The sequence below is a fragment of the Pezoporus wallicus genome, unplaced genomic scaffold (genome assembly GCF_028554395.1).
Source record: "Pezoporus wallicus isolate ANWC-B61680 ecotype Strahan unplaced genomic scaffold, APGP_CSIRO_Pwel_v1 contig_7866, whole genome shotgun sequence".
Taxonomy (NCBI): Eukaryota; Metazoa; Chordata; class Aves; order Psittaciformes; family Psittacidae; genus Pezoporus; species Pezoporus wallicus.
The window spans coordinates 1859839-1873417 of NW_026636013.1; the positions used below are offsets into that span (position 1 = coordinate 1859839).

A 13579-nucleotide genomic window follows, 5' to 3' on the forward strand; every position below is an offset into this window, starting at 1 on the left:
CTTTGACACAAACATTGCCACTGTATCCTTCTTTCAGGGTAGGAACCATTTTCCCCAAGCCCAGATCTGACATAATCATGTTGTGGGAGAAGTAGGTATATGCAGAAAGTGATTCACCTTACCTTCAGAGATGCCTAAATGAGGTCAGGTGACTCATTCCTCCTACTGAAATCAAGATCCAAGTGTGACTGTTTCAGACCGAGACACATAAAACCTTGTAGATGTGTCAGTTGTACATCTACATGAGCACACAGTAAATAGTGCCAGGACATGGGCACTGGTGCTTAGGCCCCTGCACTGCCAAGCTGCTGGAGCACTCTCTGATACCCTTCTGGCTGACACCCACCTAGTTCTCTCCTGAGCAATTCTCAAGCGCAGGACTATTCCCAACAGGTAATCTGGGTGAAGCAACCTTGCTTGGGAGGCTATTAGAGTTGAATAAATAAAATGTGACCAGACTGGGCCAGCTAACACCAGGGAAAGGCAGAGAAAGGTATTTCCATGGCATTGCTAACAATCAGTAAGATACGGGGGTTTTTTACACATTAACACTTTGCTACAGACAGTGTGTTTTTATTTTATTCACTGTCTACTCTTCTTGCTTGAATATCCTTTCTTCAGGGCTTTGAGAATATAGTATGAGGAGACAAATTAACCTTGTGAGAGCAGACAATGTACAACTGTGTTTAAAAGTCACATCTTTCATAAGCTCAATCTTTTGCAATAAAACAAGGTCAGGGTAAACAAGTGTTCACAAGTACTGCGGGAAAACCAGGTCAGTCACATCAGTGACAGGCAACAGCTTTTTGAAGTCACACTCAGAAAAACAAAAATGTGTTACATTTTTCAAAGAACAGTTCCCTTAATGTAATATCATTCAAACGCCAGTCCAAGGTTTTTGCTTCCTCATCAGTGGAGGAACACACCACAGTAGAATGTCTCTGCAGCATAACCACAGCTGAGGGATCTAGCTGAAACTACCTGAAACCTTGTCAGCGATGCAATGACTTGTTCTGCCAGGTTCACAGGCCAATGGTTGCTCAGGGCTTTACACCCATTCTGACTTTTTTGACCTCAAACAACTAGTACTGCTGTAATTTGATTGTGCATCAGAAGTTTTTAGCTCAGCTGAAGGGTAGTATCCTAAAAGCTTACTCTGAACTACAGAGGAAGAAACTCCAAGGTGAGACTTGATCTGAGGTCTCAAAGTCAGGGCAGTATCTTTAATGAAGTCTTGCTGAAGCGTGGGTCTCACTTGCCCACATGTAGTTCCTTGGTGGTCACCAGCGCACAAGGGTTCTTCAGCGCTATCTTCTTTAACAGCAAGATCTCCTGGTATACAAGGCTTATTGCTGTCGCTGTTAAGGTTAGTGCTAGCATTTTGCTGAGAGACCACTTCTGGATGAAGAGCAGCCTCTTCTTCCTCTTCAGAGAGAAGTGAGCAGGAGCCATCACTGGTCTGGCTGCTATTTGATACTGGATGGTCCTGATTTTGCGGTGGAGAAGAGCTACCATGCTGTACTGGGGTAAGGTGTAAAATGCACTCATTCTCTTTATGCAGGTTTGCCAGCATCTTGTTCTTTTGGTTTCTTACTGTCATTCTGTGGAGAGCACAGCAAAGATCGGCAAGGCTAAGCAGAAAGGTTAGGCTGCTGAGTCCCCAGATGAAAATCATCATGATGGATTTCTCAGTGGGCCGAGAGATATAACACTCAACCGCGCTTGTGCAAGGTGAATGGTAGCAGGAAAAGCGCTCAGGAACAAAAAATCCAAAGAGAAAATATTGCACAGCTGCAAAGGCAGCCTCAAGTAGTGTCCTAAAAAGAAGATGAACAGTATATGCCCCAGAAAAATCAAGGACACTTAGGCTGTCTGCACCACAATCCAATTTACTGACAACAACACTTCTACAGAGCTCTTTCAGGTCTTTGGGGCTTGATAAACCCTTATTCTCTTTGCATCCATGTGCCAAACAGTGCATTTTTACAATGTACCTAGCTACTTTGTGCAGAACATAAATGCTGAATGCAGCATAAGGTAGCAGGATAGACACAGTCTGAATGAGCCAGAATCTAAAGTGAGAAACAGGAGAGAAAAAGTCATAGCAAACATTGGAGCATCCTGGTTGGAGGGTGTTGCAGACAAAGCGCTCCTGCTCGTCTTGGTAGAGTGGATAGCCTGCTAATACTACCACTGCCATTCGCAGCATAATTACTAACATTAGCCAGATCTTTCCTAGAAGGGAAAAAAGGTAAGAAAAAGAGTCAGAGCACTGAGATTGAAAGGAAGGCATGTACGACAGTGATATGCTCTCTCTACGCAAAACATTTGAAGAACTAGCCTCTGTAATCCTCCTTAATAACTCCTCTTGAGTTGTGTTTGGACTTGGTCTGAAAGTTGTGCGAAAACGTGTTAGGTGACTCATTCCACAACCTTCATCTAGACTCGACAGTGTAGGAGTTTGACGTACAATAATCCATGCCAATGCAAACCTCAGCCTAATGAAAACCACTCTGAATATGTCCAAATCTAATAAAAAGAGTTCACAATTAAGTTAATCCCATTTCATTTACAGTTCTTCCTTGCTGTTGGGTTCATACCTCCACACCCAAATTTTGTCCAATTTTGATAATATAGATCAGCTAACACAGTATGAAACTTCTACATACACAACATTGTTCCATGACATAGTATTTGTTCTTGGTCTTGGTCATGAAATTGTATGTAAATTTTACTACAGTAAAGAAAATATCTCTGTTGTGTCTAGACTGGCAGGTACTAGTGAGCTAGTTAACAAGTGCTATGAGGAAACATATGAAAGATGTCCTACAAATGTACATCTATGTGTGTACATGTGTAGCCCAGTCATTGCTCTCTGCTGTTTCTTTAGTTGCCTCACCTTGATCACATCTTCCAACATTGGTGAGCAGCTTCTCTCTCCATTCAGACCAAAAGCTCCCTTCTGTCTTGATACCAAGACCAAGTGAAGCCTTACAAGCTTGGCATTTCATACATTGCTTACTTCATCTTTCCCTGAGTTCTTTCTTATGATTGTAGGGCTTGGTCTCATCCACTTTGATTGGAAAGATCAGGCCTTACACTTATTGCATTACAATAACACTGAAAGATCAGACATTGGTACACAATGTATCATATCTTTTGAATGAGACTATATTGTTCATTACAGTTTCTTGGAGGACTTTGGATGAAGTAGGTTCTTATAAAAAGGGTTGGTTTTTTTTTGTAGTTACACACACACTGCTGTATTACCAACAAACTTATTCATTAAAAAAAACAGGGAAAAAAAAAAAAAAAGAAAATAGGAGAAAAAATTCTTTTTTTTTTTTTTTTTTTTTGGACAAGACAAGAAGGCCTAAAGATACACTGTCAACAAATTGAAAATTTACTCTGTAGAAATGCATGGAAAAAAACATCTTAAGTTTAGTGCTTGGATTTCTCAAGTTTCCTTTTGAGTCCTGTCACAAGCTCCCAATATAATTAATTTAATTTAATAATCTGCTGCCTTAATTTCACATATTTTTAAAATGTGCCAAGGTAAGTGGAAAAAACCTAAGCACTTATGAACAAAAAGCAAGCACACAAAACAGGGAAGAGTGATAAGATTAATTCTGTGCTTTAAGGAATGGTTAAAAAGCCAGTTGTAACTATAGACAAACAGCAAGAGTCAGTGACTTGAAAGAAGAACATTATATGGAGTTAATGACTGAGAAATGCACTGAAAATCTCAAGTCATTAATAGTGATTGCACATCTCACATGCAGACAAGGTTTTAAAGGCAGTTTGAGAAACAACACCAATACACATTCTAAAGGCTTTTTAAAAATCCAGATCCCAAAGCATTTTTTCTTATAAAAGTATATGATTATTTACAGGTATTGTCTTGAATAACATTCTTTTCTGCTTTCCATAAAGCTATTTCCCTGTAGTGGGTGTGAATATTAAAATACTCAAACATTTGCTCAACACTGTATGATAGCTGCTGTTGCACTGGACATGGAGTTTAAATGCCCGATACAAACCATTTGTGACAAGTAGGCTGATTATGGGCTAGAACAGTAAAACTGCACCCTGAAGTGGAAAAACTTCAGCTGCAATAAGGTTAAGGATATAGAAGCCATATGAGAAATGATCAGAAAAAAATTGCTGCTCCCAGCAAAATAATATATTGTTTAACCATAAATTAATTGAAGCTTTTTCATTTTACCTTTAATCATCTGAACTTTAGTGGTGGCTTTGCTGTGCTTTCAGCTTCCTGCATTTTGGTGATAGGCTGTACTGGTACTCTCTTTCCAACATTGTGTGGGTCAATAGAAAAAAAACATCTGCACAGAATCAGTAACCTTTTGTAAGCAATGTTTCATCCTTAGGTAGCATTTTTTCCCTGCAAGGACCTCAAAGTGCTTGAAGCACATTAGTTAATTAAGTTCAAAATACTACATGCTATTTCACTATCAATTTTTAATTAGAACATGTACAATAGGGAGTGCTGCTTAAGAAAAATCAATGGCTCCTTAGGAAGTAGTTTAGTATGACATACATTTTAGAGATAACCCCTCCACATATCACCTTTCCTAATGACTCAGTCTTGATTGAACATACAAGAACAAGCCCCTTCACCCCCCTCCCCTGCGCCTTAGTTGAATATTCCCTGCAATGCACAGCACAAACTACAGCAGCTGTCCATGAATGGAGGCAAAGGGTCTTTGAAAGGCCCTTGAAAGTTTTTCTCTGGCTCACACTTTGCCCAAAGTAGCCCATGAAAAAGAACAGTGTCTTATTTAAATATGGAGGAAAACGGGGAAGTGCTCAGGTGACCGCTGAGGAAAAAACAATTGCATTTCTTTAAAATCATGTGAACTTAAATCATGTGAACTTTGTTCATTTATAAAGCCTGAAAAGCAATGGTAATTAACCACAACTGGAATAAGCCAAAAACTTCTGCCTGTAAAAGAGAGGGGTTTTTTTGCCCTTTAAACTTTTTAGTTTACTGCTAAAGCTATTGCATACATTCACTTTCTGTGGTATAAATTAAAGCATTACTCCTGTGTGTTTTCACCATGACACCTACAGCAGCCATTAGAGCTGACTGGAAACTCAGGCACCAAGAGCAGCCAAATTTTAAAACCCTGTCAGAATACTGTGCATAAACTTCAGGAAAAAAAACTCTATGAGAGAAGGAGCAGGAATCTGTTTAACAAGAAAAGAAAGACATTAACCACTCATATCATTTATCTAAAGAACAGCTTCTTATTATAAGGATCACAGAGGCGTAGCTAGAAATTATCAGTAGGACATTTGGGTGGCTTCAGGATACAGAGCAGCTAAAGAAAGAAGAGGCTCTTTTAAAGTACTTACCGACAATAGTCACGTTATAGTTGAGTGTGACAATCAAAAATCCCAGCGAGTCCCAGTGTTCCATCTTTGAACAGTCTCACAATACCTCCAGCTTCTGATGTCCTAACGATTTTGGCATTTCCAAAGGAGATGAGACCTAGACAGGGAAGAAAGAAAACAAAAAAGAAAATTAATTTTAAGGGTAAAGAATGGAAATGAGCAACTTGGACACAAGGACGTATGGATCATTATTTTGATGATCTAACTGTTAGTTTGGGATGCTGAAATAAATAATCTTAAGGCTTTAACACTTCGTCTTGCAAAAGCTCTAGCTTCTCAGGTCCATTTGCTCCTACCTCTTGTGTGGATCTTCTGTCCAGACAACTGCAAGCAGACAAACAACAGCAGGAGTTATCTCTGCCATTGTAGGCTATTCTTACCCTCCGGGGCATACCAGCCTCCTGGCATTGCTGAGATGCTTCAGTGGTGAAAGACAGGGAGAGGGGAGAGAAGGAAGAAAATCATAGACCAGGAAAAGAGACCTCTCTGCAATCCCATGAGAATGCAGATGAATAATGGAAGGAAAAGGGACAGAAAAGGATGCGCATCCCTATGTTTGAAAGGCACTTTCAGCTTAGTTCACTAGAAGCTATCTTTTTGCAATTTCCCAAAGCAATTTTGTTTCTAAAGCACAGCCTCCCTGACAGGACACCATGGCCCTGTCAATCACAGCCAGACCAGCTTTCCTCCTGTGCGCTGAGCCAGCCAGCAGGTCGAGACTCCCCGCAGGCAGGATGAAAAACAGGGGAAGCTTAGGAAAATAAAAGGAAGAACCAAGAATAGGGCTGTTTTCCAAGATGCACAAGTCACTTACTTTTAATCTATATTAGTTCTTTCTGCCTAAACTGTTTGGTACTCTGGGCGTCACTCAGAAAATCTTAAGGCTGTTTGCCCAGCTTCCTGAAACCGCAGCAAGCCTCTGCAACAATAATGGAGCAAGCCACCACCTCAGAGCAGGACGCCCTCGGGGTGAGCACTTCTGGACTGCTCGGTGCAATTGCACAGTACGTCCACAATGTCATGCGACTGTGCTGTACCCCAGGAAAAAAGCATGGATGGAACCGAGAATCTCAGCTGTACACAATTCCCTTGCAGAAAATAATCTACGACCATCTTCCACCCACTGTTCAACTACTTACGGGATGTTACTCTGTCCTTTTTAGTTTGTGTTGTCCACTTAATGCAGATACTTATTTAGTATCAGTAACTAGAAAAAAAGCTGAAAAAGGAGTCTAAAAGTGACATGTCAACAACCATTTCTTCTGCTACAGAGTTTTATTCATGGTGTGTGATGATGGTTTTATCTTCATTGCCCCAAACACACACAATTTTATTTTTTCTGAGTTGTGTGTGTGTGTGTATGTAAGAAGTATGGAAAGGAGGGAAAGCTGGAGGAAGGGAACAGAGAAAAATTGCAAATGGGCAGGATATAAATGATGCTAAGGTATGAACGTATTCCTTGTTAAATGTCCTTTGTCAAAAATAGAGTCAGGAATGCCAAGATGGTGGCAGGATATGAATGCTCAGCAGCTGCATGCACACAATAGGCTATAAATTGTCCCTGTCAATATTGCCAGTTAAAATATCCTAGCCCGTTGTTGCTGTGAGACCTCCACCATTTGTGAAAGAAGGACAGCAGCTAGGGACTTAAGCTCCCAAACTGCTGCCTGCAGAACTCTGTCAGACAACAACTTCTGATCCCACAGCATGGACAAACTGAATTAGGATGGCCCATTTTCTTCTAAAAGAAAGGAAGCACCATTACTCTCCAGGCTCACCGTGTGCCTAGCTTAGGGCTGGAATTATATAGAAAAGCCTAAATTTTATTTTAGCTTTTCCAGACAACTTCAGGGTTGTTGTGGTGGTTTTTTTTAAATTTTAGTTTAGTTTAGTTTTTCCAAACAGCTCGTATCTTACTTCAGTCAAGCACTTCCTTCTGTAGTATGTCCTCTTCCCAGGTTCAAACTGGGAAGGGACCCAGTCTGTCTAGGAGTCCATGACACCTCAGAGCCAACAGTGATCTATTGCATCTTGAACTCTCCTTTGGCTGTGACCTGGAGCACTTTTGTAAAAGAAAGGCAGGGAGCATAAACATAACCAATGTCAGGGCATGCACTGCAGGGACAAAAACTGCTGTTGAAGCACAGCCACGTCTGTAGAAGGATAAAAACACAGGCCATGCGCCTGCTCTTCAAGTCACTATCATCAGTCTGACTTAGGGCTGTGGGCTGGGTGGTCATTATAAAGTGTTTGGTCTCTGCAAAAGCATAGCCTGTAGTTTCTTCATCCCTTGACTCAGCACTATCTTTCAGGCCATGGTTCCCATCTGAAGATACTCAATATTGTATTTGAAGGTACTCAGCATACAAGCCCCTTTGTTTATTATCTTTCATTAGCTATTCCCTGTACTCCCTGTTTGTCTGTAAAGACTGTAAGTAAATAGGGAGAGCAGTATTACAGACATGGATATATTAAAAGAGACTCCATCTCTGCAGTGCCACCAGTTGGTACGGCATCTTCTTCCACATCAGAGGACAGGCACGTGGCACACACAGCCTCATCCCTCCATACATGTTGAATACTAAAATCTCACAGACAACTATTCCAGGCTATAAAGCTGTCAAATGAATTGCAGTCAATTCCAGTTAAATGAAAGAGGCAGGTAGAAAAACTGACATGGCTTGAGTAAAGCTGAACTTGGAAACCCAGTATCTCATCATGTCTGATTTTAGAAGGGGTCCTAAAAGCTTTCAGAGACCAACAATGAAACATAAGAAGTTCTATTTGAATCTATTTTAAAATTCACAACTGCTGCCCACATATCTAACCCCTTACCACAGATCCAGGGTTTGATCCTGCAGAAATTCACAGATGTGACGCTGGTACTGTGAGTGACTCGCTAAAACTGTCTGAACTACAGGGACTGCATCTCACTGTGGACCTGTGTCACGTCCCTAGCTAAGACCTTGGTTACTTGGCACAAAACAAAGACACCTCACATAGAGCTTGGATCAGAATGACATCCAGAGGTAATGCAAAGGTAGCTGGAAGCCACTTCAGGGCTTCCCAATACAGGATCCAACCAGTCACCTGAATGTTGCCACAGCCTACACCATATGCCAACCCCTGCTCCAAACACTAGAGGCATTCCTCTGGTAAAGCAAATCCCAACAACACCTATTATGCAGCCGCCATCTACACTAATGACATGTCAGTGTAGTGAAGAGGGAGTTTCTACAAGCGATTGTGCCTGACAATGAAGCAATCTCCTTCTACCAATTTGAGTAACATTAAGGCAAAGTGGGTCAGCAGCATAGCAGCTTCCCCAGTATAGAAGGGAGTCTGGCATTTTGGTCCAATTTCTTTAGCAAATTATTTTTTAAGAAAGAAAAAACCACAGACGTATATCTAATGTTTTAAAGTCTAAATTTAAAATCTATTTAGAATTTTTCTAGTTAGCAAAAAAAAAATGGTGTATTAGTGACCAGTTGCAGTAAATCTAGCTCTTCTAGAAAGTGATCTGTAAATCAAGGGAAAAAAAATTCTATTCAGGAGGGACAGTAAATATCAAAACTCAATTAATCTTGATGTCCTTATTTTTAATCTTTATGAAATGCAGCAGAAGGACAGCGAGCTAGCCATGAAGGAAAATAGCAAAAGAGGAGCAGGAAAAGCTGCACAGAATAAATGTTCTTTTAAAGACGTAAATAGTGTATATGCATGCACATAAATATGTCAGACAATCTTCAAAGTAATCCCACAGTGTGTGTAAAAGCGTACTATAGAATACACATAGCAAAGGAGCCAGCATAGTGTGGAAAGCCTTTGCTTTACGCAGGCACATGCAGTGCTGCACACTCTGCATTCCTGGGGACCTCCGTCTGTCTGCTGCTTGGATATCACTGCAGGCAGAATATGTTCAAAAGCAGCCTCTCCCCAAAACAGCTACTGTAGCTATACAGACGTGGTGAAAGCAAGAATATCACAACTCCAGAATTAGGGCTATGGACACTACACACATGGAGGCGGAAGAATGGTGAATGTTCTCCATCATCCAATGGGGAGCTTAAACAATGTGTACCTACTCCCCAGCCTCAAATGCACTGGTCCCAAGAAGTGGCATAGTTCCAAAGGTCTTCTAGGAAACTTACAAAAATCATGTTCCTCTCCCCCTTCCCTTTCGATCTTATACTCTCAGGAAGGAGACGCATCCATTCATGCTCAAATATATATGTATGTCTATGTGTGCATGTGTGAAACAGCTCAGAAGGACATCCAGAACAGCTCATTTTTAACTGCTCATATTGACTGGACTTGATAACTTCCACGCTAGCTCAGTGACCTCAGATACTTAAGCCTGCTGCCTATAGTGCCTTGCATATGTCTTCTTGTCTCCGTCTTCCCTTGATAACTTAGTAAATCTAAAAAATGTCTGTGTTCTACTGCATACGCTTAAGGATTTAGACTGTTCTCTTCCTTTGCCTCAAACAGATCCCCTCACTATAAATACTTGAAAGGTCATCTTTCTGAAGGGAACCCACTCTAAGAGGACACAAATGGAAAAAGCAGCTCTCCTTCAGACTTTGGTTCAGCAACATCAAAGCTATTCAGCCAGGAACTTTAAATATTTCAAGACTGATCTGAAGGGAAATTAAGTAATGGGAAGTATACTCTCATTCAGGAGCTCAGGGCCAATTTCTTCAAAACTATTTAATTTTACTAAGTAGTAAAGGTACAAAGTGAGTCCATGGGATTTTCAAAAGCACATTACTAATATCTGCTTAACTCCCACTGAACTAGGTAGTACGACATTATTACTCAAATTTGCTCTGCTGTAACTCAAATCTAGTATACCAGAGGTTCCAGCCATTTTTAGGATTTTACACTTAAGATTTGACGTTTTTGCACAGTGCAGATGCAAATCTGAAGGTTTGGAAAGTTCTGGGATCCCGTATTTTATGATGATGCTGTATTATGATGATGATGCATGTTTTATTAGTGCCCAACAACTGACACTAATGAGAGGCTAAGATCTTTCGCTCAAGCAGGTCCAAACCTTTAGACAGGCAAAAAAAACCAACCCATGGTGTGTTCATATAATAGAAATTGTTTAAATAAGAAAAATGCCTTAAGTAATTGGGAAATAGATTTTATAATAAACAGGGGTGGCAAGAATATCTTTGGCTGACTATGCCTTAAATGTAGTGCTTAGATGCTATCACTTTTCAGTATGAACATTGCTGGGTTTGTGGAGAGCGAATAGACTCCTGTTTTCAACATGCACAACAAAAGGGGTTATTGTGCAGGTTCTGGGTATCAGTAAATAAATCTGTCATCTCAGATTTAACATACAGACAGCCGCTGTGGAATTAAAATAAGAGTTCTTTACACCTTCTTGTATTTCGTGTCTGATCATTTTAAGAAATAAAGCCTATACTGTTGTGTCTGTTTTGAACACTGACGCTGCTTTTTCTTTCACTATGGACACATGAATTCTAACTATGTGGTCATTCAAACCAAGCACTGGGGACCATGGGGAAAAGGCTACCCTAACACAGAAATGAAAGAGGGGAGCCGAAAAGAGAAATGGGGGAAGTTTCCTCTATTTCACATACAGTTTTAACCTCGGGAATCACTGCGGACAGTCTGGACTGTGGATTTCTTCTCAAATGTAAAGAAATGTTGTTTTCAAGTTAAATTCATGTCTGTGCAGAAGTTAAAAGGTACATTCTTTTAAAGCTCATCTACATCTTGGAAGTATGACTTTAAATCGCCCCAAAAAGCTGTACTCTGTGCATCATAAAAGCCTTATCTGGAGGAGTATTTCTGTCTAAAAAGAACATGTACTTTCATTATACTGTTTCGCAATGAGAGACTTTGATCTTCAGCTGTGTTTAAAGAACAAAGAAGGGAAAATCTAATACTCCTCATAGTTGCTACTCACAATTTACTAGTAGAAAAAATTGTAGATTTCTTGCATTAATATCAGGATGTACAACTTACATATGTACATCTAGCCATAGGATATCATTTAAAGGACAATACATGAGTTATCCTCATCTTGATTTTATGAATTCATGAATTTGATTTGACCTTAATCTGTGACCTACCAGTAGTCTGTTTATAGAACTTTAATACGGCTTTCTAAAAAGTACTTTTTGCCTCAGCAACACCCTTCAGTTCACCTGGGTAAAGCGATTTTGTCCACTCCAAGATGCCAAGTAGCTTCTGCTGAAAATTCTGTCAGTACCCATAACAGAAATGAACTTCATCGCTACAGCAAGACAAAACAGGACAATTGGCTCAATCTTTCTGCCCCTTCTGCATTACGACAGATAATTTGCTATTTCAATGTAATCTACAAAAGTGCTACTAATTACTGTGTTCCTGCCACATTTAAAAATTGTCTTATTTCTTTTAACTGGGCACAGGTATTTACGGATGTATTTCCTTGTGAACTTCATTGTGCCTCCTGACTGCTGGTACTATTTCAGTTTCACTATTTTTTTGCCCCCAGTTTATTATATTTTGCCATTTGTTCTTTTTGCTGCCTCCATTTCCCTTCATGGGGAAAAAAATATTTAGGACATCCCAAATGCTTTTGGAAGCATCTCAAAGAACAGTTGTGTAAGTACTTCAACAGACTCAATTTTCCCATGATACTTTCATTTCTGGGAAACCAATCCTATATATTACCAAATACGTGCATTCCTGAATAGAATTGTATTCTCTTATGTACACAACAAATGAAGTTATGTCATGTTTTTCTGTATCTAGACAATTAATCTTTCCTTTAAGGATCAAGTTCATTTACCTGAAAAAAAAACAAAACAAACCCAAACCCCAAACACCTCCTAGCCCCCCCCCCCCCCCCCCAAAAAAAAAAAAAAAACAACAACCCAAAAATACAGAAGGCTATAACATCTTATAGCATCCTTCAGGACGTGTTTAAACTGAATTCCTGCACAGTAATACTGTTGTTTCTCCACCCTGAAGACAGTCAGGAGGACTTGAAGCTTTTCATTTGCTGTTTAATGTTATGGTTACTTACATATCGACTAGCACTCCATTTAGTGGTTTGTGGCAGAATACCCTAGGCACCGATCTCTGATCTGCAGGAATTCCTGTCCCAGACTGCAATACTCACGTAGTCAACAGTAATTTTCCCTCCAAGTAACGTGCCCCTCTTCCCGCCTTCAGCAATTGTATGATTCACCACCCCAGGTTTAGAGGTTTCAACTCCTGTAAGGGTGATAAAGTAACTGAAAGTATCTAACAGGGCCTGATGAACTTCGTGTTCCAGTTCAGTTCTCTCTGTCCTTGGGGCAGGTGATTGGTTCCTAATTGTACTTGATGAGACTTCTGTATTCCCTAGACTTTCATTGATTTAGTGCACGAACCCCACTACACACACTGTGGTATGTGCAGATGAATAAACCAAGGAAAACCCACTGGCTAACAATCCTGCTCTGCTATGCAAAAGAAAGATTTCATAATTCTTGACATCATTGCTCTCAATGATCTATGTAATCTAACAGTAAGAGCAGTATTGCTGTTGATGCAAACGTCAGCTACTTGAGCAGGGAGGAGACCAGATTAGGTCTGCTTAAAAAATGCAAGGAGCTCTGGCCTGCATGCAGAGTCCCGAGACCCAGGCACAGCAGCAGTGACAGGTATGGCACTGCAGGAGGCTGGGTGTGTGCAAGAGGATCTCTGCAGATGGATGCAGAAAGAAACAGTTGCAAATATGTGTTAGGTTAGAAACGCACAGGAGCTGCCTAATTGTACAGGCAAGATTTCACTTAAACACGCTGTGTACATGCGTGACAATACAAATTCGATCTGCAGAATTAGATGTTTTCAGTGCAGGAGAGGGAGCTGAGCGGGAGCTCAGGATTTCAGCTCTGAGGACAAGGGTGAGGATTTTGGGGCATGGCTGCTGAGAGAAGCTCGATCTGGACACCAGCGCTCAGCCTGTGGACACTTCCCAGTGCCCCAAGCGGTCCTCTTCCCTCGCTTCCCTCTATTTCTATTTTAAATTGCATTCCAGCCTGACTTCCCTCAAGTCAAAAAGGATTGATGGGGTTGGCATTTTCTGTTCAAATCCTGAGCAATTCCGCATTCAGGAGAATGCGGGACATTCAGAAAACAGAAATACAGAATC

General features: G+C 40.6%; 1 protein-coding gene across 1 annotated transcript; it reads right to left on the reverse strand.

The window, feature by feature from the left end:
- Window positions 1-1048: 1048 nt before the first annotated feature.
- Window positions 1049-5440, reverse strand: GJD4 (gap junction protein delta 4). Its single transcript, XM_057398860.1, has 2 exons — window positions 5377-5440; window positions 1049-2235 (listed from the first exon to the last, which is right to left on the reverse strand). Exons 1-2 carry the CDS (start codon window positions 5438-5440, stop codon window positions 1049-1051), a joined length of 1251 nt encoding a protein of 416 aa, XP_057254843.1.
- Between the last annotated feature and the right edge of the window lie 8139 nt (window positions 5441-13579).